Source organism: Leopardus geoffroyi, chromosome B2, assembly GCF_018350155.1.
Source record: "Leopardus geoffroyi isolate Oge1 chromosome B2, O.geoffroyi_Oge1_pat1.0, whole genome shotgun sequence".
In the NCBI taxonomy this organism is placed as follows: domain Eukaryota; kingdom Metazoa; phylum Chordata; class Mammalia; order Carnivora; family Felidae; genus Leopardus; species Leopardus geoffroyi.
Window position 1 is genome coordinate 76,332,975 of NC_059332.1, and position 27,140 is coordinate 76,360,114.

The window sequence follows — 27,140 nt, forward strand, 5'->3', positions numbered from 1 at the left end:
ATCTTAATTCCTTCAGGACTAAGTCAATCCCAATCTCTTCCAGGGGGCCAAGGGGCAAGGGAGTGAGATAGAGCAATGAATTCAGGGTTTCCCAGCAGGGTTTTTACTTTCCTGAATCCTTAGAGACCTCCCTCCCAACTTTTTCCCAGCTGTAGTTGGAAGCTGTAACAGATCCAGAGACCATTTTAGAACCTCATTTGTATTGTCCTGACACTTAGGAATCCAGTTTCTGTTACAGGGATGTCATCAAAGTTGGTGGGCTCAAAACATGACCTACTTTTTAAAACCCATCTGTTAGGAGCCTATAGATTTTCTTGGTTTGTTTGTTTCTGGCTGTCTCCAGAAAGAGCGACAGCAATGTTCTTACTTTCCAAGCCCACCCCCCAAATAACAATCAACTGAATGTGTACCACACGGAGCTAAATACCTTCCAAATATGCAGTAGGCAAAAAACAAACAAACAAACAAACAAACAAACAAACAAACAAAAAAACAGTGATTTCCCTTACTCTGGTAGGTGAAGAGTAAGGGCAGGAGGTAGTGGTCAGTTTAATTTATGCACATCTAGGCTATTTCCCATTAAAAACTCACTCCAGACCAGACAGCAGTATTAGAAAGCAGAACACAAGTTTTACCACTTAGCCTGCCAAGCTTTTGCCACTGTTGGGGTCATGAGATTATGGTGCCCTCTAACAATGAGGTTTGCAATACCATGTGGCCAAAGGAGAGGGATTTGGGGACTGTAGGCTAAAGTTAATGTACTCCTTCACATAAGCCACTATTGCCCTCTGATAGTAGCTCTTAAATTGCTCTCTCAATTGATTTTACCGTAGCTCAATGGCTAAATGAGTGCATGTGTGAACACACACAAAATGAAACCTCTATGTTTCTCAAAGATAACCATTCCTGGATTGGAATAAAGCTATAAATAGGGAATGTGAAAGGAATGAGGGAGGGAGGGAGGGAGACAAAGAGGAAGAGACACAGGGGAAGAGGGAGGGGGGTAGAAGAAGGGGAAGAAGGAAAGCAGGAATTAAAAACAGGACATTCATACATAATGGCTATTTAGCTAAATCCTGCATCTCTACCTAAAATCAGATACCAGCTTCTATTAATATTCAATTTCATGTCAAGCAGACCCCAGCCCAGTTTTAGTTACTGACTCAGTAGTTCACTGTAATATGGTTCAGGATACCTTACAGTCTTTTGATTAAAGCCCAGCCTCCTGAGGATCCTGTCTTTAATTTGCAATTCTGTAGAGAATCTTCCTTCTCTACAACTGACCCCATACTCAACTCTACTCTTGCCACTCTTACAATTAAAACCTGCCAGTGGCTGGCTCTGCCTAGACCACTGGAAAAAGTTCAGAGTTCATGGCCTGACATACAAGGTCCTCCGCATCTGGCTCAAATCTTCAATTTCAAACTTATCTTTACTATGCCTCAATGTTTGTGCTCACAAAATGGCTCTTCCACCTGTCGGATTTTATCTGTATTTTAAGTAAGAAGAAGAAAAGTAGAAGGGAACAAGAAGTAAAAAAAGTTTTCCTGTACCAGGAAAATAAAAACTTGTTAAGAAATCCCTAGACTACATCAATTTATACCTTATTGGCCTGAAGTGTTCACAATGTCACCAACAGCTGCAAAGGAGTTCAGGAAGGCAAATAATTCTCAAAAGACAACTGAAGTTCTGATAGCAAGGGAGAAAGGAAGGATGGGTTATTGGCAACCTGCAGAGCCCAAAGCCAATAGTGTGAACAGGTTACAATGTATTTTGGTAACAAAAATTAGACAAATACATAAGTGGTGCAGGGCCAAGCTCTCCATAGTAGCTTATGAAGTTACATAGGCTTTTGTTATAACAAGTCAACTCTAGACAGATGGGATATAAAATTGTTATATCTAGGTATAAATATTACACCTAGATATTACATCCAGATATAAATATTTTTATATTTACTACATCTATATGTAAATTTTTTTATAATCTTTTTGTTCTCCTTTCTGAGTTCTGAGACCAAATTATGAATTGTTAAGAAATAGAAAGTGATGTATCAAGAGGGTTAAGTCACCAGAACACTGACTCCTCAACTATTCTTTCTAATTAAAAGAAACTTAAGGGCACCTGGGTGGCTCAGTCGGTTAAGCGGCCGACTTCGGCTCAGGTCATGATCTCGTGATCCGTGAGTTCGAGCCCCGCATCGGGCTCTGTGTTGACAGCTCAGAGCCTGAAGAGTGTTTCAGATTCTGTGTCTCCCTCTCTCTGACCCTCCCCCGTTCATGCTCTGTCTCTCTCTGTCTCAAAAATAAATAAACGTTAAAAAAAAAAAAAAGGAAACTTAGTCCAAGGGTAAAACTGAATATCAAAATTATCTAGCATTTTAGCAAGCAGCTTGAGCCCTGGCACATTAAAGTGACTGATATTTTTGTGTTGAGTCAACCAAAAATGACACAAACATTTACATAGCATCGGTCCAAAGGGAAAGAATCAGAACTGGTATAAATCAGTTTCTACTTGGGAATTTACATTAAAGTGGAAAATAAACACATGGGTGGTATTTCTATTTTATTTAAAGTTTATTTACTTATTTTGAAGGAGAGAGAGAGCAGGGAAGGGGCAAAGAGAGAAGGAGATAGAGAATTCCAAACAGGCTCCATGCTGTCAGTGCAGAGCCCAACGTGGGACTTGATCCCATGAACCGTGAGATCATGACCTGAGCTGAAATCAAGGATCAGATGCTTAACTGACTGAGGCAGGGTAGTATTTTAAAAAAATTATCCTTAATCGCTTTCAGATAGATCAACTCTAGGGATGAGGATGGGCAGGAACAATTGTGTCTGCAATCCAACTGGCAAGTCGAATGAGTCACATTCTCTAAGAACTCTGGTAAATGACGCTGAACTGTTGCCAGGTGAAGGAAATGGAGTTTTTTCATAACTACATTGAACTGTGTGGCAGAGTTCCTTAAAGGAACTAAGGAGAAATCTCTCCTGGGCTTGGCACCATCAAAGAAGTTTCCCTTCTTTCTTTCACTCTAGTTGAGTACCGATTTGGGCAGGCATAACTTTTTGGTCATTTTACTTTTGACTTCTGCACTATCTTCTCTTTAAAACATAAGCTCCCAGAGTTATGAGGTTTTTGTTTTAATTTTAGCATGCTTCTGAGCCAATCCCAAAGATAAGCGTTCCATGCCCAAACCTGAAGAAATAGTAGAGTTCAGGGACAGTTCAGGGGCTCAGCCTTCCAAGTTGAGACTGACTTGCCATGTGGGCTTCAAGGCAATTCATCTCTCTCGTTCCATTCATTCATCTCTGAAGTGGGAATAATAGTAGCCGTCCTCACTTACAGCACCGTTTCCTTTGTCATTAAATATTTATTAAGCATCCACATGCATGACACAAAGTTGTATAGGCTAAACCGGACAGACACTCTCTCTGGCTTTAGAGAGCTCTCATGATGCAAAAGATAGGCAGAATCTCAGCACATAAGTCCAGGGCAGGAGTGTGAATATTTGCATGAGTGAGTGTGTGTGTGTGTGTGTGTGTGTGTGTGTGTGCGCGCGTGCACTGAAGAACAAAAGCTGGAACCACATCTTGTTTGTCATCTTTATAACCTCAAGCGTTTGCCTTGATTTTAGGTTATCTTTAACCATTAATATTTGGAAATATATTTGAATTTCAAAACCTTTGGGTTTCACACTACAGCATAACCAGATTATATCTCCTTTTCTATTTGCACAAAGGGCAGTCGCTACCACATGCCCAGAAGGTATTCACGTAACAGGTACACAAGATAACCCCCACAGAAGAACAAGGAGCAAACATTCATAGCACCAATGAGATTCTCATGCATTGGGGTTACATGCATTCTCATAGCACTAGGGCGTTATTCTTTATGGTAGAGGTCAACACAAGACTGAATTATAATGGTTATTTCTGCTAAGAAAACACTTTCTCCGGGAGAAGAAAGCATTGAGAGAAGTGGTAACCAAGAGGGTGCAGAATGAAAGTTACTGTGTATAATATGCATCCAGCTATGAAGCTCCAGCCCTTCCCATTAACCTTGTGTCAATCTGTATTATTAAGAGACAGTCAATTAGGCGAGGTACATTATAATTTTTTTTTAAGCAAGCAATAGTTGGACGTTTTCATCTGGGCCCTAGCTGAGTTTCCCTTGTTTGCTTAATCTGGGCTTTCGGTCTTCCTGAAAGATGAAAGGCTGCCATTTTAGCCTCAATGCCTCATAATATGTGCGTTAAACTCAGCACTGCCTCATTATTTATTAATGTCAAGTTATTATACTTCAGTGGAGGATGGGGGCCAGAGCCACAATGGTGACAGATGTTCCAACAGATCAGCTTATATAATGAGAAGTTGGGCCAAATCTGTCGAAAGAGGTGTTTTTTTAAAAAACACACTGACTTCAAAGAAATGAGTTGTGGCATCTGTAACATCTATGGAGCAGTGCCAGTGAAGGCGAGTGGGTCTGCAGCCGGGGGGCACAAGTCATGCGATTATTGGAGCTTGCAGTGCAGTGACTGGAACAACATCTGGGCTGCAGCAAGCTGGCCAGGACATTTAAAAAGAGCTCCTGCGGTGCCTCAAACTTTGATTTTACAGAGCTGTGGGGAAAGAAACAGGCTGCATTCAAAAGCTCATGTGTTTTGGCTCACACATTTTGTCCTCGGTCACTGTGGAGGGCCCCACTCAGCTGGGGGATCTCAGGGACATTGTTGGACAGTCATTCTCTATCTACTCCACTAGCTCCAAGGGTTTGTGCTGGGGTTGGGCAGGTGATCCCCAAAAAGAGGACAAAATAAGAAATACCTCTTGCCAATCCATGAATATGACACTTATTCTTTCACAGCAAGAAACTCTCAAGGGACGCATTTGTGCAAGAACTTGACACTTATCAGTTGGTTTTGGATAGTATGTCAGTTGGAAACTAAATAGCGTAGTGTGTGTGTGTGTGTGTGTGTGTGTACACACGTGCATGTGTAGTGAGGGAGTGAGATTATATCCTATAGCTAAATATTAAGAATATCCATTTCCAGTATCACAAGGTTCAAAAAAACTTTTTCCCTGTTCCCCTTCTAGAATATTCATTTATTCAATAAATATTATTGTGAAACTATCATGTGTGACATAGAATAGACAGAGCACTGGACAGAGAAAAGGTCTGAGAAGGAACTGTAGTAAGTGAGCCTTGCTTACTGCTCACATGTTTGGAAAGCATTTATGAGGTGCTCTGGAAACTCTGAAGTTCTCTAGCACAGTGCAGGAGGCAGGGTAGCAGGGTGACGAGGAGCATGGTTTCTGGAGCCAGAACCCTTGGGTACAAATCCTGACTTTGCCACTTACAAGTTGTGCTACCTTGGGTACATTATTTAATCCCTCTTGGATACTCAGTGTCCACATCTATAAGATGGGAGTGATAATAATAGTAATAACAGGTTTGTTGTTAGGAGCAAATGTGTTAAAATAAACATGATGCATTTAGAATTTTACTTGGCACATACAAACGATAAGTAATTGCTCCTTTAAGACACGCATGTGCTCACACACACACAAACATGAAAGGTGTTATTTCAGAACTGAAGCCATCAAATGTGAAAAACAAAACTTCCCACTCTCATTTCTGCATCCTTCTCTTTTCAGCCCTCACTTGGCCAAACTCTGTCCTGGACTTCCTGATTCCCTTGTTTTTCCAACTTTCTGTGTACGTCTTTTAATCAACGTAAGCTTCCTTTGCCAACCTTTTATGTATTATAAAGTTTGGAAGCTTTCTACTCCCAAAACACAAGCAGCAGCAGAGCCCAAAGGGCGTGTTGTACATATAAAATAGAAAAGGAAAAGTTAGCAGGGGAGCCTGGAGAGAAGTCACTAGGTAGAGGAAGGCCTGGGGCTAAGGATTCTGAAGTGAAGACTCTGACTTACTAGTGCCAATGAACATTCAAGAACCCTTGATAAAGTGGGCTTTGGAGCAAATCAGACCCGGTATGAGTCCTGCCATGAGTACTCACTAGCTGTGTAACTTTGGTAAATCACTTAATCTGGTTGAAATATAGTTTCATGTAAAATGGGGGTCATAATATTATTTCCTTCCTAGCACATTTACATAGACAATATGATATAAAGTAGGTAAAGGACTTAGTAGAGTATCTGCAACATCGTAAGTGCACAACAAAGAGCAGTTGTGATTATTACCACTGGCCACCCACTAGTTTGGGAGGAGTGTGGGGAAGGAATGGCCTGCACCGGAAGAAGGAAGAGAAGAAACCTCCCAGCTCTCTGCCTTTCTTCCTTCCAAGTCACAGATGCTTAACAGTGCCTGACAAAGCCTACTCCTCACTGCTTGATAGAAAAGGGGATGCCAACAAGAAACCCGAGGCTGTTTACTCAGGAAAAGAGACATACCTATAATAGAATCAACACGAAGACCAAATATCAAAGAACTTAGGAAGAAGATGCCGTTTTTTAAAGGTCAATGAGCACAGTTCTCTGTACCTGAAAAAAAACAAGGCAAATACACCAACAGAGCTGGAGGAATTAAAGAATAACTTTAATAGGACCATAATCTTCATGGGCTAGTGCATTTGTTCCGATCTCTAAAAGTGACATTCATCCTGGTGGAACAGTTCCATTCACATATTTCAGGAACTTTCAGAATCATCTCAATGTAGAAGCCCATAAATGAGTCACTTTCAAAACAGCACATTTTTTTTTCTTCAGCACATTTTCTTTTCTTCTTATAAATTCAGTAACAGCAGAAAGAGATCCTATTCTCTGGAAGCCACAGTGATAATCCTCCTTATCCAACCTATTTTCACTTTGGTAGGAAAGATGGTGTCAGGGCCCAGCAGATTTTTCTTGAAGTTATGGTGGGTCAGCTAAACAGACACTAAGTCCAGCTTCCTCTTTGATAGCTCCCTTTTCCCCTTATCTAATGCCAACTCAACTTTGCTTTTTATTGGATTTCCATTACTTCAATGTTCTTCATGGAGACTCAGTTTCTGTAACCATTACAGCTGATGGTAGTTTAGTACTTTAAACGTCGTTAGTTAACTTGCTGCATCACACAGGCCAGGCACATTTCCATCAAAAGTTGCTATCTTGTCCTTCCAGCCTAGCAACCTTGGCAAGGTGCCCTCTTGGAAAGCCTAGATTGCATCTAAAACCATGTGGCAGAGAGAGAAGCCAAAGATGTCCGTCCTGGGAAGACTCAGGCTGGGAAGCAAGCTATACTGTCCAAGCAATAGGGGACCAGCCACACTCAGAACTGCTCCACTGGCCAGCCCACAGGTCTCCCCATTTCTCTGATCAATTTTACTTGCCTCCACACCGCTTGCCCCATCCTGACCCCCTCCACTTCTATTGCAGTGACAAATAAATCTAAAATCCAATTTCAACTGTGTCTTGTTTTCAAAATACATGCAACTCCAGCACACCAGGTCTACCTAAGGCTCATCATAAACCAATAATCATTTTCATAATATATAAAGGAAATTCCTCTTTTCTCCAACAATTATCCAATGGTTGTCTTTACGGGAATTCATCTTGAGTCACACCATTAGCTGCCCTTAAGGATAAATAGACTTGTTTTTATCCTTTAACTGATTAAGTGTTATATGGCTACTACAGTGGATATGAGGAAAGAAGTAAAAGATGTTAACACTAAGTACCTGTTATGTGCTAGTCCCATTATGTGACTTCAAAAACTTTAATTCATATCGTCAATATAAGGCTAACAAGTTCATAACAATGGCTGCTACTTTTTTTAACTGATAAATGATATTTAATGATCTCTGAAGTAGTTTTTAACAAGAAGCTAAAGATGTACTACCAATTAGTAAGTAAGTTGCAGTAGGTGGACTTTTGCTGTTTTATTCCTGTTCATTGCCCTCCATTCTGCTGATGTGTTCAACAGATTCTGTTCCCTCTTACTCAGCAAATACTCCCAGTAGGGCAGCAGACTTTCTGCTAATATTCCAATTTGTCTTTCATTTATAGATAAATAGTACTTTTTAAGAGATTACAGTGATCCCGTGTTCTGGTTCTATGAGTTGCTCTTTTCAGTCCTTACTTTCCTAAAGGGAGGATGTCCTTTTACCTCCAAGTCCCACACAGGTCCTTGTAAGGATCTCCATGCTCATACTTCTCCTCTTCCCGATAATTCTAGAGTAAGACTGCATATGTTCAAGTGTTTAATAGAATTCAATTAAATCCCCAAATCACGGGACTCTGGTTCTCACGGATTGAGAACCACGCTAATGTTGATAGCCACTAGACCCTTGCAGCCGAGCACTTGAGATGTGGCTGATGTTATTGCAGAAGCTCAAACTTAACTAAAGTTTAAATTTAAAAACAGAAACCATGTAAAATATTTTTTCATTAAATAAAATTTTATTGTTTTGGAAGGACTACGCTGAAAATTTGGCATCCAAATTGAGATGTGCTGTTAAGTGTAAAATCAACACTGGAGTTCAAAGAATTAGTCAAAAAATGTAAAATCTCCCATTAATAATTTTTATATTAAGTATGGGGCTCCTGGGTGGTTGGTTAAGCATCGGACTTCGACTCAGGTCATGATCTCACAGTCTGAGTTTGAGCCCCACATCAGGTGAAGCTCGAGCCCTGCTCTGGGTGAGTTTAAGCCCCACTCCACGCTCCACACTCTCTCTCCCTCTCTCTGTACCTCATGGGATTCTCTCTCTCTCTTTCTGCCCCTCACTCTGTGCTCTCTCTCCCAAAAATAAATTAATTAATTAAAAAATTAATTTTTATGTTAATTACATGTTTAAATAATAATACTTATGGGGTGCCTGGGTGGCTCAGTCGGTTGGATGTCTGACTTTGGCTCAGGTCATGATCTCACGGTTCATGAGTTCGAGCCCCACGGGGAATGTGCTGACAGCTCACAGCCTGGAGCCTGCTTCGGATTCTGTGTCTCCCTCTCTCCTGCCCCTCCCCTGCTTGCACTCTGTCTCTCTCTCAAAAATAAATAATAAAACATTACAAAAATTTAAATAATACAACTTAGGATATATTAGGTTAAATAGAATATTTTATTAAAATTGAGTTCACCTGTTTCTTTTTTTAATTGGCCACCACCCCACATTTAAATTTACATATGTGGTTCATTTTATATTTCTATTGGGCCGTGATGTTCTAGAAAATAATTATAAAGAGAATGGAGAGTAGTTTCTACACTGAAATGCAGGGAGAGAAGGATAGAGGAGGGAAAGATGAGAAACTACTAATTTAGCCCATCTAACCATATGAAAAGAAAATAATTTCATTTGAGATTAAATCCCTGGACTACAATTTCCTATAGGTTTAGTTTTCCACTCCGTGTTCCTAATTAAAACCCTTCATGGGCTACTTCCGAGTGATGAGATTGCTCTGTGAGACCCTGGCTACTCGGTGGCTGGACATGACACACACCCCTTCCCCGTATGAAAGTGCTTAAAAACGGTATAATAAACGCAGCTTACAGCAATGTCATTAAACGTTCCCCTCCATGGTATCTGTGTGGAGCTTAATTAGATGGAAGGATTACAGAAAAGTTTGTGTCATAATGATTCCTTAAAGTGAAACTGTAGATCAAAGTTCACCACTGCCAAATATACAACTTGAGAACAAACTCAAGTGCTGCTATTAATCATGGTTTCTGGGGATTTGATGACACAGATTAAACTGCTGTAAAGAATACTGCTGTGCATCACATTCTTGCAACTGTCATCAACACTTCTGCCAAGTGTTCACAGAGCAGGAAGGAAAGCTGCTCAGCATTTACTGGAGGTGCCTCTTTCTCCGAGCTTAGTCAAAAATCTGGGCACCAGGCTTAAGTTCATGACAACACCTCCGAGATATCTGTAAAGCCTCTGCTTTCTTAGAAGCTAAGGGAAGTCTTGGAGAGACTGAGAGATCATGGGTCGGGGGGAAGTAAATTGAGAGCAGATATCACCATTAATTTCATTTCCATTGAACTTTCAATGAGATATAAGACTTTCCATAAAGATTCTGTAAAAATATTTTAATAATTTATAATATACTGTATTTCAAAGATTTGAGGATATGTGACTTTTTTGTTACATTTTTAACATCTTTCAAACAGAAATGTTTCTTAGAGTTGATGGCATCTTACAGGGAGTGGCTATAATAAGGTCATTACTGCCTGCATGTTGTGTGCCCATTTAGCCATGCTGCTCCTACTTTAATCACTTTCGTTGAGTTCTGTGCACTGTTCGAACAACAAAGGTCAAGTTTAACTGCAAACTAAAATGTCTTTAAGATTACATAGGGATACAACATTGAAACAAAAGGCTATTGTGCACACAAAAAGTCACACAGACAGAAAGGTGGGGCATAAATTTGACATTAGTAAAGTCATCACTGGAAGAATGACATCAATTCCACCTGTCCTTACAAAGCAACAACCAAGTGTTTTATGGGACTGAACAAGTAGAAGAAGCCACCTTATAGTATGTCGAAGACATGTTAAAAAAAAATAGCCCATTGCATACCAAACAAAGCAATGGACAGCAGAAGAAACTGCCAAGCAACAAGAGACTGGTGTGATCGATTCATGTGTTGTACAAGACTGTGGATAAGGCCTTGTCTCAAGTTTCATTAGCATCATATTTTTGTTCGTAGTCATTCAAACACTGACATGTTAGATTATGAAAATTTAGATATAGATTAGATATAGGTATAGATATAGATAGATATAGATACAGATATAGATATAGATATAGATATAGATATAGATATAGATGTAGAGGTAGATGGAGGGCAATAATAAAGAGCTTGTGCCCTCAGTTTGGGCCCGAGTGATATGCTCATAAAGGACTTCTTGTCTTTGGCAAATAATAAGTTGTCTCCTGCTCTTCCTTCTAACACAGAGGATGCTTGGATGAAATTTATGTATTTCCTTATTTAAGTAATTATTTTAAAATATTAATCATGTGGTTTTAAGTTTATTTATTTTTGAGAGACAGAGCATGCGTGCAAGTGAGGAAGGGGCAGAGAGAGGGGGGGAAAAAAAGAATCCCGAGCAGGCTTTGCACTGTCAGCTCAGGGCTCAACACAGGGCTCCAACCCACTATCTGTGAGATCATGACCTGAGATGAAATCAAGAGTTGGACACTTAACTGACTGAGCCACCCAGGCACCCCTGAATCACTTGGGTTTTTTATAGGTGAGCAACACTCAGTTACAGAAATGATGAAACATCCCGTGCTCTCTTGCCAGTAAATAAAATAGTCTTCCTTTCTTCCTTAAGATCTAATAGACCATAGAAACTTACTAAATAATCTTGATAAGCTGTCATGATTGCCAGGAGAGTCAGATGCTCGCTAGTAGATGACAGATAAGAATCAAACACACACCAGTTGAATGTGTGTGTCAGGCTCATTTGTTCAGCTGGCTATGTTTGTTTGTTTGTTTGTTTGTTTTAAATTTCTTTAACATTTATTAATTTTTTTAATGTTTATTTATTTTTGAGACAGAGAGAGACAGAGCATGAACGGGGGAGGGTCAGAGAGAGAGGGAGACACAGAATCCGAAGCAGGCTCTAGGCTCTGAGCTGTCAGCACAGAGCCCGACGCGGGGCTCGAACTCACGGACCGTGAGATCATGACCTGAGCCGAAGTCAGACGCTTAACCGACTGAGCCACCCAGGCGCCCCTAACATTTATTAATTTTTGAGAGACAGAGCTTGAGTGGTGGAGGGGCAGAGAGGCAGAGAGAGACACAGAATCCAAAGCAAGTTCCAGGCTCTGAGCTGTCAGCACAGAGCCCGATGCGGGGCTCAAACTCACAGACCGCGAGATCATGACCTGAGCCAAAGTTGGACACTTAACCGACTGGGCCACCCAGGCACCCCATCAGGCTATGTTTCTAATGCCACACTCTGGCAGTCGCACAAGAAACATTCCCCATGATTTCCTAGTAAAGCAATTTCACAAATGTACTTGGCTTGGAATAAGACACTTGGGAAACCAGTGCAATCCCCCTTATGTGAGGGGCAGCAGTATAGTGTGCCCAGGATGCAAGTGAGTGTGTTTAAGTTTTAAACTTAAAACTTAAAATTAAGACCACTCGTCTTCCTTCCTTCAATTACATTCTTCCTGGTTATGCTCTCAGAGCACCACTCTTTTCATGGAGAACACTTACACTGTGGTGATTTTTATATTTATTTGAGTTGATTAATGTCTCTTTCCTCTGCAAGGTCATACGCTATGTGTTCAGGGCAATTCTGTGCCCTATTCACCACAGTATTCCTAGTTCCTAGAATGATGCATGATTCACTAATGATGTCCAATAAATATTTGTTAATTTGTAAATTAAAATTGGTAATGGAGTTCTGAGGCCACAATTCATGTTAAAAGAAGATCAGGCAATGACATCAACAATCTCAAGATTTAAATTTCAAGCTGGTGGAATTTTACTTCAGCTAATACAGCTACAAGATTGGAGAACTTTGGCACTAGGTATTTTCCTTCAAGAAACATGTTGATACTGGGGTGCCTGGATGGCTCAGTTGGTTAAGCATCTGGCTTCAGCTCAGGTTATAATTTTATGGTTCGTAAGTGTGAGCCCCCCACTGGGTCCTCTGCTGTCAATACAGAGCCCGCTTCAGATTCTCTGCCTCTCCCCAGCTCAAGTGCATGCGTGGACTCTATCTCAAAAGTGAATAAACATTAAAAAAAAGAAAGAAAAAGAAACAAGTCGATACCATTCTTCTCTGATTTTCACTATCTCAACATATATGATCCCTCTTGTAAGAGGCGTAGAAAAAATAATTTTCTCAAATGAAGACCTGACTATTAATATTATTTCCCACAGAATTTTGAAGAACATGGATACATGTTTCCAGGGGGATCATTGGAGGGACAGCTGGAAGATGCATTTCTCTTCTTTGTTAAACTCTGCTAACTAAAGAGGCCACTGGACTAATGTGGCTCGAAAGCTGTTGTAGCTATATACGTAAACCAAAGTCTGAGCCTGTAAATGCTCTAAGATTAGGAAATCAAAATGCTAAGGACAACCAATCACCAACAGCCAACAAGGCTTTAAACTATCTTCAATCAATAATTTCCTTACTTTGCCTCTGCCTCTTCTCTATAAAAGTCTGTCCCTAAGTTCCCATCCACAGAATGCTCCCAACCGTTTCTGATTTGGTACTTCCCGATTAGAATCAATTTTTGCTCAGATAAACTCAAAACATTTAATATGCCTCATTTCATCTTTCAAATGCTCTTAATATAACCAAGACTTTCCCACTAGCTTTGCCCTAGCTCTGAATCCCTCAGCTACCAATTCATAATGGCTGTTCGTGGGAAGCAGGTGGCAGGAGGAAGTTGTACTGAAGGATATGTTTTGGTGATTGTTCCTGTCAACCGACTGCTTTCTCTAACAAGAGCTTTGTGTTTTAGTTAAAATCAGCAAGGAGCACCTCCTTCTTTCCTCTTTTTTTCTTCCTTCCCTTCTCTTCTTTCTTCCTCCCCTCCCAGTCGGGAATTTATCCTCAATCATTATTACTGCCCTAATCTCCTTTCTTCCATGTTCTCAGACACAATTTAAGCATCAGAAGACTAAGGCTGAGCCCCAGCCTGTCACCTGATGGGGGTGACTGTGGACAGCTCCTAAACTTTTATGAGCCCTGGTTTCCTCACTTATATATAACGTGAGGACCAAAGCATCTCACAAGATTGTTGTAAAAACTAAATGAAATCATGTATTGTGAATATGCAGTATGTATGCTGCACAAACTCTAGTTGTCTTTTTATATCTCACGTGAAGAAAACTCTGCATTAAGTTTCCCCATCTTTCCCGGAGAGTGTCTTCTTAACGCATCTAACGGAAGCAAAGCAAGAGAAACAATCACAGTCACCAGTAAATGATTATCTGGGTACTGCACCAAGGGTGGGGAAGTAGAGCAAGAAGAAAGGAGCGAGGGTGGCGGAGTGACCCCAGGCAGGAAAGTTGCCACTGATCCTGCAAACCACCTTCCCTGTTTCAGACTTAATAACTGCTCTTCCCTAAGCAAACCTTGTCAAAATGAATTACAACGTGTATACTCCCCAGAAAATACCCTGTTTGTGTCTGCCTAATAGAAGGGAAACACCCTGAGGCCTGGGTCATCGCTGAGTGATTATACAATAAGACCAATTGCTTGGAGGACAGAAGGAGAACAGCAAAGGTGTTCGTAAATGAGTTGCCTGACAGAGTCACACAGAATTAGTCAGCTTTTAGTGACCATAGTGACCACAGAGTCATGACCTACTCATAATAACCCTCCAGAAGCATCATCCACACAAGAGGTGAACTACATACTGAAGAATCTATTATGTCCATTGCCCACAATCCATACTTCTTTGAGCACATGGACTACTTTCTGCTTTGCAGAATTTCCTGGAGCTTTGCTGTCCAACATGGTAGCCACTAGCCACATATGGCTATTTAAACTTGAAATAATTAATATGGAAGAAAATTTAAAAATCAGTCCTTCATCATATTTGCCTCACTTGAGGTGCTCAGTAGCCACATGTAACTACTGTATGGGACAATGCAGATAGGTAACGTTTACATTATTACAGAAAGTTCATTGGACTATTTGAGTATTCTAGAATACTCATCCCCCATTTTTCCCAGTCCTCCAGGCCTTTGTCAAACAGAGCCTCACCTCACAGCTTTCCTTGATCCCTCTCCTCCCCCGTCACCATATAATCTTAATCACATCTTCCAATATTCCCTTGGAACTTGGTATTACCTCTTGGTACTCTTGATACTACCTCTATTTTAACACTTATTGTATTGTGTCTTGACTATGTATTTGCACATGTGACCCTATGATGAGGCACCCCCAAAAGAATAAATTTTTCTTGCTCATCATCACATTTCTAGCAGCAGAATCAGTCATGTGGCAAATGCTTAACAAATTCTAAATCCAGAGATGAATGAATGCTTGAACTTCATGTAAATAATCAAACACATGGGTTAAGAACTCAGGATGTCATGCACAACCTTCTCCCTGGGGTTCTGAAAGATGCATCACACACACATGGAAAGTAGAAAAAAAAAACAGGCATTTAATACAGAGTACAGTTTTATCAATCTGGGCACATATCTGATAGCCCCAAAGCAGAGCTATGGTAAAAGATACTTCATGAACTCAGTAGGGCCTCCTTCTTTATATATATTCTTTCCCCCTATATATTACTATTTCACCCCCAAGCTCTTGGTGGATCTTACCACTAGACTATGAAATCAAGCAAACCAACAAGCCAAAGTACTATCCTATATTCCAGAGATAAAGGATTGGACAAATAGCAATAAGAAGTATGTGTGTCCCAATATACAGTGACCCACTCATCTAAGATGCTTGACCCTAAGATGGCACCAGCTGCTGGGTCAACAGCCATCGTTATGGTTTCTCTCATAGCAAAGATTCTCCCCAAAGTGTCCTGGGTCTCCACCAAGAAAGAAAACATTTTTTTCTTGACAGATCACCCCTAATCCATGGTAGATGGAGAGATCTCTAGGTCCTCTTCTACAATTTTATATTTTTATATTATAAAATAAGTGCTGGGGCGCCTGGGTGGCTCAATTGGTTAAGCATCCGACTTCAGCTCAGGTCATGATCTCGCCATCCGTGAGTTCGGGCCCCACTTTGGGCTCTGTGCTGACAGCTAAGAGCCTGGAACTTGTTTTGGATTCTGAGTCTCCCTCTCTCTCTCTGCCCCTCCCCCACTCATGCTCTGTCTCTCTGTCTCTGAAAAATGAATAAACCTTAAAAAAAATTAAAAAATAAGTGCTTTTGCTAGATGAAATAATGTTTATTACAATATCAACTCACTTGCACAGACATACAACTAATAACTTAGAAGTCAACATGTTAGTAAAGCCCAATACAGCAATCCCTTTAAAGCCACTGGGCCCATAACTCCCAGGATACAATATGCCCATCTCTTGTGAAGCCCGGGCTGCTCTATCACCCTGACTATCTCGCTACAATCAACAACACGTCTGTGACTAGCTGGATGACAGGATGTAGAAAGCCTCACTTTCCCCCCTGTTATTTCTAGACTAGACTCTAGGAGGTGCCTGCAACAGAAACAGTCAATTCCTGAAACCATAACTTCAGCCCACTGAAGCTCCATACACTAAATGATCTCCAAGTTGCATGTAACACATTATTCCTGCAGTAGTGTCTCCCCTTTGAATTCACATAACATCATAATAGCTTTCAGAGATATTCATAATAAAATACCTACAGTTTGGGGAGGAGCATCTTATTTAGGTGTTGGCCATGACTCTCTCTTCATACAATTCAGTTCAAGGAGAGGAAGGAATGAAGGGAGGGTGAAAGGGAGGAGGGGAAGGAGGGAGGGAGGAAGAAAGGAAGGAAGGAAGGAAGGAAGGAAGGAAGGAAGGAGGGAGGGAGGAAGGAAGGAAAGAAGGGAGGGAGGGAGGAAGAGAGAAGGGGTGGGGAGGAGAGGGGAGGGGAAGGGAATGGAAAGGAACAATAGAGAGAGAGGAAGAATGGAAGGGAGGAAGAAAGGAAAGAAAGAAGAGAGGAAGGGAGGGAGGAAGAAAAGAAGGAAGGGAGGGAGAAAGGAAGAAAAAAGGAAATAGAGAGAGGAAAGAGGGAGACAAGTATTCTTTACCCTATCTTTTTATGAGGAAGCTACAGTCCTCTGTGTCTCCATTAATAATGGCAAATGGCAGCTCACCAGGCAAAACCTCCAGACTTACCAAATTTGAGATTCCATTCTAGGCTTACAAAATGCATTCATTATTTTATTCATTTATTGACACATTTATTCATGTATCCACTCCTTCATTAATCATTTTTTATCTTTACCATATGCTGTGGCAAAAATAAATGAGATACAGCTCCCTCCCTCACGGATCTCCCATTGTAGCTAAGCTAGTTGACCTACATGAAAAGCATATGTTGAGGTATATTCCTTTAAAAGAAGAATGCAAAGTACTGTGACAGTATTTTAGAGGGAAAGTTTATTTCTACTGGGGAAAGGAAAATGGGAGGAATGTAAATTATTGAAGTTTCATTGAAGAAAGACTAGAGTAAGTTCTGAATAATGAGAATGTAGGTTTGAAGGACATTCAGGACTGAAGGAAAAACATGAGGAACGACAAGGAAGTTTGAAAATGTCTGATGTCATTGGAGACTACCACCAAATTTGCTGAATATCTTGTCCAAAGCTTGTGGATGAGTCAACATGGGTTACCTCTGAAGGTCACTTGCTTCTCCAAAACTATCCTACTTGGTCTCTTAGGATCTTCTGGCTCTAAATTGTTATATTTCCTTAAGGTAAAACTGAGCAGACAGCAGACATTTAAACATATACCATTTCCAGTTCCTTTCTTCCCCACACACCAAGGTTATCACATTTGGAAAAACAAAATGAGCAGAAGCTATAAGGGACCCACCATGATGTTTGTTCGTTCTGAGCCAATCTTCCCTAAGGCAAGGCACTACTGGAAGCATGTAACATTCCTTGATAGATGTTCCTTTAAGATTCTCTTTATTTTTGCTGAGTGAGAGATTCTATTTTGTTTGAAAAATGTAGTTTAACTAATTTTCTCTTGAAATTCATTTAGGCAAATTAATAAAAAAGAATCTGCAAATCTCCTGCAATCCATTTCATCAAATGCCTTCAAGAAAAATGTGCAGGAGTTTTCCAAAACCCTAAACAAGCAAGGTTTTCCCTTCCTGCTATTAATAGAGAAATATCTTATTACAGTTCTATAAACAGAGCCAAATTGAAAAAATTGCATTTAAATGATGTTAGGGTTTCCAAAGAAAACCACAAAACAAACTCCAAGTTAAGGCGATAATGCATCCCTGTTGTACCTTGGCACAGGAGCAAGCATTCTGCAGTGACCATCTGGGATATGTAACATCATAATAAGGGCAAGGGTACCAACTCATAGAGAAGCCAAGAAGCAACACTTTTTTTCTTGCCAACTGTGATATATTCTAGTATGAAGGTTTTTCCAGGAAACCAACATTTCAACTTTTACAAGACATTTGAAGACACCAAAAGTTTTTTCACTGCTATACCCCAAATATTTAATGCCAAGCAAATAGAAGATGCTCAATAAATATTTATTGATTAAATAAAAATTGAGAGTGCAAAACTTTTTCTATGATAATAAAAATTTCATGATGCTTTGGGATCCTTTAACCTTACCCTTGACACCCTGGAGGATGTAGGGGTTCCTGGGTGGCTCAGTCGGCTAAGCATCAGACTTTTGGTTTCGGCTGAGGTCATGATTTCATGGTTTGTGAGTTTAAGCCCCACATCAGGCTCTGTGCTGACAGTGTGGAGCCTGCTTTGGATAATCTCTCTCTCTCCCTCTCTCTGAATAAGTAAGTTTTTAAAAAAGACACTGAAGGATATATCATTATCTACCTAAGAACATTCCAGGTGTGTTGGGAGGAGGTGTAATTTAGCAAATACTATTAAATTTCTAAACCCAAAAATCACTTTAAAATGCGACTACTACTATTTCTACTAACAATGTGAAAAGGAAATTTTTAAAAGTTCATTAAAATGTCTTGGCCCTCACACTAAAAGCACAAGCAACAGAAAAAATAAATAGGTAAATTGGATCTCTTCAAAATTAAAACCTTTTGCAATGCAAAGGACATCATATGTAAAGCTAAAAGACAAAAAGACAGCCCATGGAATGGGAGAAAAATATTTGTAAACCATAGATCTGATGACTCTAAAATCTAGAATATATGAAGAACTCCTATACCTCAATAGTTAAAAGACCACCCAATTAAAAATGAGTAAAGGATCTAAATAGGCATTTCTCTAAAGAAGATACACAAATGGCCAATAAAGCACAGGAAAAGATATTCAGCATCATCAGTCATCAGGGAAATGCAAGTCAAAACCATAATGAGATACTACTTCACACCCAGATGGTTATAATCAAAAAGACTGATAATAACAACTGTTAGTAAGGATATGGAGAAATTGGAACCCACACACATTGCTTGTAAGAACGTAGAATGGTGCAACCACTTTGGAAAACAGTCTGGAAGTTCTATGAAACATTATAGCAGGACCTAGCAATTTCATTCTTAGGCATATACCCAAAAGAAAGGAAAACATATGCCCACATAAACACTTGCACACAAATGTTTTAGCAGCATTATTCATAACAGCTAAAAAATGGAAACAAGCCAACGTCCATCAGATGAATGATAAATACAATGTGAAATATACCTACAATGAAATATCGTTTAGCAATTTAAGATATTTAAATATTAATCCATGCTACAACACAAATGAACTTTGCAAACATTGTAAGTGAAACAAGTCTGTCACAAAGGACCATATATTGTATGTGGTCCATCCATTCACATTAGATGTCCAGAACAAGCAAATCTATAGATAGAAAAATAGCTTAGTGGTTGCCTAGGACTTTGGGGTAAAGAAGGGGTAGAGGGAAAGGTGGGGTGATTGTTAATTGGCACAGAGATTTTCGCAGGGTGATGAAAATGTTCTAAAATTGATTGTGGCAATGGTTGCACAACTCTGAATATACTAAAAATGATTGAATTTCTCACTTTAAATAAGTGAATTGTATGGCTTGTGAATTGTGGCTCAACAAAGCTGTTATTCAGAAAAATATTTCGCCCTTATTAAGTTATTCTAGGACCTGATCACTATAATGTAAAATGTGGACACAGGATGTGTATGAAGGTCCAGCCTTGTATAAATTCAATGAATTAGAGAATAATCAACTGTTTTATATTATTGTATGTGAGTCTCAGCATGAATCAAACCCTTCAAAAAGACACATTCAAGTGTTTTCTGGATGATGATTTAAATTTATTTTGAATGTACTTGAAATGATCTCTAGATATTTTACTAGATACTTATTCCAAATTGAAATAATTTTATGCCATTCAATAAGAGCATCATGAAAAAGAAATTTTATTAACATCTTTTCCTGTTCACTGTAAAGTAGCAAATACCTTAAGTTCAGATTCTTCCAAATACTAAAACATTAAAGTATGCCCTACATATTATAACTAACAAAGGATAGTTCCATTTAAAAGGTAAATTCTAAGTAATCCAATAAATTTAAAGTAATCCTGCCATGGGCGCCTGGATGGCTGAGCGTCCGACTTCGGCTCAGGTCATGATCTCGCGGTCTGTTGAGTTCAAGCCCCACATCGGGCTCTGTGCTGACAGCTCAGAGCCTGGAGCCTGTTTTGAATTCTGTGTCTCCCTCTCTCTCTGACCCTCCCCCATTCATGCTCTGTCTCTCTGTCTCAAAAATAAATAAACATTAAAAAAATAAAATAAAATAAAATAAAATAAAATAAAATAAAATAAAATAAAATAATCCTGGTTATGGTATGTTCTTTGTAAAAATAGATATACACAAATATGTATTTTTTTCCAAAAGACCTATATAAAGATATATTTTTATAAAACTATTTTCCTATTATACAGCTGAATGTTTTCTATAAACTGTCATATGAATTTAAAACTGAAAGGAACAGTAAAGTTCCTCATTTCGGCTACCCCTTTCACACATAAAAAAACTGAGATCTGAGGTGATGAAGTTTTTGTCCAAAATCATGATTGGGAAGTCCATGGTTTGAAACCAAGCTCCCTAATTTCCCAAGGAATGATGTTCTCACCATACCAAAATTCCAAAAAAAAAGAAAATTTATTATTTGAAAGTCTATCAGCATGTAGAAGGACACTATGTTTATATATGTCTTGGATGTTTTTATGCTTGAATATCTATTATTTGCTCATTTCCATCACTAATGTTTTTAAGCTTTGAGCTCTTAAAGGTTACATTCATGTATGTCTACCTAACTGTTCACATAGTCAACCTTACTCTCAACTCAGCATGTATTTTTTAAGTTTATTTTGAGAGAGAGAGAGAGAGCACACGAGGGAGGGGCAGAGAGAGAGGGAGAGAATCCCAAGTAGGCTCCGTGCTGTCAGCACAGAGCCCAATGCGGGGCTCTAACTTACAAACCATGAGATCATGACCCGAGCTGAAGTCAGACACTTAACCAACTGAGCCACCCAGGCATCCCTCAGCACGTATTTTACAGAATGACTGACAATCAAGGATATTAAAACATAATGTGGTAATAACTTAATAAAATTATTTAATTTCCAATGGAAAGCTTTAGAAAACCTCCATGTAAATGAGTCAATAAACTCCCCATGAGGAAACCCGGCATGGTTGCACTTTGAAAGGATTCTTTACAAACCTGTCTAATTAGAGACAGCATCAGCATAGCATCCACCAGCTCTGCCATGACTCCTGAAAGAAGCTCATGAAATGATTATTTTTAATGGCTTTACACCAAGTTTGGTTAGAGAGCCTTCTCCTTGCACCTTCCTCTTCCCTTCCAAATCTTTCCAGAATTGCCCTACTCCAAAAATTGCTCTTTTCTTCTAATCAAACTTCTGGCTACCTCCAAAGCTTATGTTTATCTAATTCATAGTGAGGTGCAAGTTGCTGATTTAGGTTTAAATCTGGGAAGTGATGTCTCAAGAAGAATTCACATTTTTTTAAATGTTTATTTATTTTTGAGAGAGAGAGAAAGAGAGCGGGGGAGGGACAGAGAGAGAAGGAGACATAGAATCTGAAGCAGGCTTCAGGCTTTGAGCTGTCAGCACAGCGACCAATGCAGGGCTGGAGCTCAAACTGCAAGATCATGACCTGAACCGAAGTTGGGTGCTCAACCGACTGAGCCACCCAGGCACCCCGAGAGGAATTCACATTTTAAAGTGAGGTTTCTTTTGCTCAAAATTCCATTAATCAATGTGAAGAGTGAGGGTGATCCTTTGCTAGATCAGCAACCTTGTGCTCCAATCTCTTCTGGGGACTGTGGAAGTCTCCTGACCCCCTACATTCCAGAAATCAGGGGTCAGCAAGTGGGTGTCCTGCTTGTGAAAAGCTGTTGACCTCTGAGAAGGAGTTTGTATAGAAGCAAGTGTTAATTTTCAAAATGTGACTGGCTGTGATAGCAGCAACATCACCTCATCACAATGTCCCTTGGAATGTTTTCCAGTCAAGGGGTCTAGAAGTGATCTGTCATCACTGGTCAGTGGTAAAAGCGCCTCATTCTTGTATGCTTGCCCTTCTCCCCTGGACCAGAAACAAAACATACCACCATGTCCTTCTCTTCTTACATTTGAATTTTCATGTGTTCAACATTTGTCAGGGCTTCACCTTCAATGACATGGTCAGGGCACCAAGAAATTATATTTAACACATGAAAAATGAATGCCAGACCCATTTTGCCATGCCTTGTAATCGAAAGCTACAAAATTTGTGCTTGGGGTGTTCATATGTGTGCTTGTTCTTGGAACAACATTTATAGACACTTTAAATGATTACCCTCCAAAGTCATAAAAGGGTTTAGTAACACACTTTAATATATAATTTCTTAAGCACTTTTTTAATAAAATACAGATATATAATTATAATTATCAATGCATGTATGTCATTTAATATAATGATAAAAGGCTAGTCTTTGAAGTGACATGGTGATTAATATTTACAGTAAAGCCTAAAGGAAACAGCAATTTGTACAATATTGCTAAATCAAAAAAATTAATAAAAAATTCTACTCGTATTGTGGTATCATTTCATATCACCAACAGCAAAAAGGAAAATGCTCTCCCTATTAGTATATGTGGGGATGGATCATTAATTAATTTCCATGTCTTCTTAAGATAGAAAACTCTTGTTCTTGAACTGTACTAAGCATTAAGGCTGGGATGTACTCATGAGGACTTTTCCTAAATCTCTGTCAAGCAATCAACACCACACACAAACATCTTATACAGATCTACCTACTGGAAATAGTTTGTGTCCCTTCGTGCTAATCTTCAATTTAAAAATCAATACTAATTTGATGAATTGTTACAGAATCCATGGGGAAATTTATCAACATCCATAAACAGAGTCATATCCTGTGCAACTACTTTTCAAATAATTATCAGCCTAAATATTTAACAGCCATGTTGTTTTAAAGTAAAGAAGCAAATCAGGAACTACACCCTTTCCCCCATCTAAACTAGGGAAGAGTTAAAGCAATTCTGTTTACAAATGAAAGGAAATCACACTGCTTTAGCTTGACAAATATATGAAAGGTCGTTAATGAGTCAAGGAACAGACGTATTACTTTAGTTTCTCAACAGACAGATGGTAATGCTCCTCACCATGCATTCTTAGCCTTTCTGATTCATCTCATAATGTGCTATCGAAGTTACTTGTTTTGAAATCTTCAGCCATGTATACATTATTTTAGGGATTTTTCAAAAACTAATTCTGTTTACATTTTTCCAGTTTTGAGGTCGAAAATGCTGCTGAGGTTAAAAGTTTTATAGATCCTTTATCATAATTAGTATCTTCCTCCTTCATCCTGTAAGAGGGTCTTTATAGTAATGGGCTTTGGCCTTTGCACTACAACCCCCAAAAGACAGATTGCTGGAGATAACCCACTGAAATTCCTCACAGTGTTATTTAATACCATAAAAGCCTAGAATCTATCTGTTTCAGGAAAGACTCAAAGAAACAAAGTTAAGGAGGAAGGGAGGTTTCAATTTGTAGGAGTTACGAGACGTAAATAAGTAGCATAAATGCCTTTTTCCTTATAGATCATGGATCAGGAATCTCAAAGCAAAATGGAAAAAATATCCCGAATGAAAACCACACTATAAAAATCTAAGGGATAGCTGACAACATTATTCCTCTTGATTTAAAAAGACAGACACTTCTCATTGGAATCAAAGAATTTGAGGTGGATTTATTTTCTTTTTACCATTCCACTCATATCATGTGTTCCTTCCCTGGCAAAAACTGGAATTTAAAAATGTTTACTAGAACATTCTTTAACGGTCTACTTAAGCTAAATAAAATGAACAAAAAACCCAAAATACTAGAAATTTATTCTCTGCAGATGAGTAAGTACCTCTTATATACCCAATGGAAAGTGAAAAGAAAGTACAAGCCTCTCTTCCACTTTACTTAAGTGAAAAATTATCATAGGTCATGGATTTTTACAGAACCAAGGTCATCTACTATCTGTGACAAACAAGAGCAAGCAAGAACACAAAAGCTAATCCTTCATGATTACAAATACCTCAGAACTAATACCAAGACCTCAACTGGCTTTTGCATTTTAGGTTCTCACATTGTGCCCAAGAATAACAGAAATCACAAAACTCCATGTGCTGGTTACTGTTAGTTATCAACACTCAAGTATGAAACTGTGTAGAGCATTTTTCTGATAAATTAAGTTATAAGTCTTGGTCTGGTTAGTATCACTGCCAAGTTTTAAGTTTGCTGTTTGGTTTTTAAAAGAGTCTGAGAATTTTGGTTAAACATTATTACTTATGCCAATACTCTGTGCAACTAGACGAAATGGGTAGGGGGGAGGGAGGATGTGGTTTTGTAGGCTGCAAAACTCCACATGCTATATACGGTATATGTATATACCATAGATAATTACAATCTCACCATGAGAAAGTCAAAACACTCAGTGAGCCTTCACTTCCTATTATATGTAAATCTTACAAGCTACTGATAGTTTCTTTTCATATTGCTTTCAAAAAAAAAAGAAAAAGAGAAAGAAAACAAGAAAAGAAAATACATTAGACCAATCTGAATATGGTTTAAACTTCAAGGATTCATCAGACCATATGTGCAGACACTTGAGATGATGACAGAGTTAAGCTTCCTAGGGTCCTAGAGTCAAAGAAACTCTGCTGACCCCCACTGCTAAGCAGGTGCACTCCTTCCACAGGGGGCAACATCTGCCGATCGGTCATGGTCCCACTCGGTGAGGACCCCAAGAAACTTCCTTGGGAAGAAACAATTTTCTCAGGACTGGCAGCCAGCTTGGGGGATGTAGAGAAATTATATCCATATAAGGCACAGGGGCTGTGTAACCTGAAAGTGTTATAGGAACCCTGATGGGTCTGGTTAGCAGCAAAGGCGTTGCTGGAAGGTGAAGGCATGATGTACTGGAGCTGGGGGGACATCCCCGAAATCTGCATGGACAAGCTGGTCTGTGGGCAGCTGAAAGTGTCCCCATCAGCGCCGCCCATGGACATGTTCACAGAGGTGTTGCTGCTCACGCCCACATAGGAAGGAGTCCTGGGCGCGGCGAAGGTCTCGCCGGTCTGGTTGGTGAGCCTGTTGTAAGTCTCGGCCAAGGATGTGCTGTACCGGTTGAGGGTGAGGCCAGAGCGGGCACAGGCAGAGTAGTCAGCTGGGGCCAGGCTACACAGCTGGCTGGTGTTGGGCCCCAGATGGAAGGCAGGAGAGGAGCAAGGGGAGCCAGACAAAAGATGAGGGTGGGTGGCAGGGACACCACTCCCAGAGCCTTGGAGCAATGTGGAGGAACTCGTGCTTCCTACAAAAGAAGTTGAAATGTAAAGAGCAACGACTCTACAGCCATGTCTGCCTTTCAATTTTGTGAGCATGAGTGAGACACAGCTTGTCACAAGGAAGCCTACGCTGAACAACGAAAAGGAGATGCTTTTGTCTCTCAAGGAATTATAACTTAACTGAATTCCGACAGCAACATGTTAGACACAGATCCTCTCAATATTCCCAAGGCAAATGATCTCCCCAGGCAATAATTTTTTTTTTACTGCAGAGGATATTAGGACACTGCCACATAGAATTTTCACATTTTCTCCCTCCACCAGCTTTCCCAAAGGCTTCGGATTTTTCTCTAATAAATATTACGAATACTGACTTTTCTGGCAACTTTATAAATTTCATCTCACTCTGTATCGTCTTCAGAAAGTATAGTCATCATCTGTCTTCTTTCCTTATTTTACTTTTTCAGCAGACCTTGCTCTGGGTCGATATGTTTTCTTGCAAGAAAATAGAAGTAACTTAAAGGAAAGAGCCAAACTGGTCAAAGACACATCCTGCCTCAAACACATCTGCATCTTCCCACCAAAAGCTTGTGTGCATCAATGGCTGTACCCCAGAGGGCTATTGCAAGAAGACAATAGTCTAGAACTTCAAAAATCTTATTTCCAACCAGAAAACAGGTTGGTGACTCACATGCTGACACGAGAGCAAAGGCCCACCATAGAAACAGTCCTTTGAAACAGAGAGGGTGGTTAACCCTGGGTCCAATCAATAATGGTGGTGGTGGCCCTCTTCCCCTCTCTGGATTCGCTGGCATATTGATGTTTGCAAACTTGACAGAAGTTAGGGGGAGAGAAGAATTCCAACAGGCTGGACAGGTTGTAAAGCCTTCATTCCTCCATCAACAGTGTTTTATATAGCTTCTCAAAATAATCTAAAAGCCCAAGCCGGTCAATGATAATTATCTAAAACCCAGCATGTTAATTGTCACCGGGTTGCTGGGCAGGATCAGGCATAAAAAGCCTGAGTGCAGGAGTGGGCTGAGAGTCCTACCTACCGAGCAGAGAAGGAAGCATCATTCCTTGGCATGCAGCTCTCCATGAGGAAACACTAGCCTGAGCTTGGGGGAAATACTCAGAGGTGAGCCAGAAGAAGTCTGCCTGAGTGTGCCTGACCTTCTCAACATAAATCCAACAGGAGAACCGTGTCTACAGGCAATGCTGCTGAAGGAAGTGAAGAAAGAAGCTGGCGAGAAAGGGTGAACTGGGACCACCACTGGCGACTCCCTGCGCAGTGCGCCTGGCACAGGAGCTCACAGTCCGATGCTAATTTTAACAAGACGTTTAAGGGTGACATAAAGGTCGTGAAATATATAAACAGCCTAAAACATCCAAGACTTCACCTATGACCATTTTTCTGGTCCCCATCCTCATTCCACACAGAAGAGATGGATCCTGTCACAAGAGGATGTTGGCAATGAGGTCACCATTGTAGATGCAAATGACTCATTCATTTTTCAGTGCCCGAACTTCCAGTCAAGAACTGGCTGTATGTATGACCCAGGAGACTTTGTTTTACCTTGCTTGGGAATTCCAGGGATATCTTCAAAGGTGAGAGTCCGCAGTGAAGGTCTCCAGAATGCGTATGACTCCACAAGGGCTTCCAAACCCATTCTAAATGGAAGGATCGGGATGGAGGCGGACAAAAGAAGCCTAG

At 39.9% G+C, this 27,140-nt stretch overlaps 1 protein-coding gene across 1 annotated transcript in view; it reads right to left on the bottom strand.

Annotated features, from left to right (window-relative positions):
- Nucleotides 1-22,442: 22,442 nt before the first annotated feature.
- Nucleotides 22,443-27,140, bottom strand: part of TBX18 (T-box transcription factor 18) — a 29,814-nt gene continuing 25,116 nt past the window's right edge. The window contains exons 7-8 of the mRNA XM_045498938.1: nucleotides 27,003-27,097; nucleotides 22,443-25,452 (exon numbers count right to left, since the gene is read on the bottom strand). Coding sequence (XP_045354894.1) covers nucleotides 24,728-25,452; nucleotides 27,003-27,097 — 820 coding nt within the window. The 3' untranslated portion in view covers nucleotides 22,443-24,727. The remainder of the gene's footprint in view (nucleotides 25,453-27,002; nucleotides 27,098-27,140) is intronic.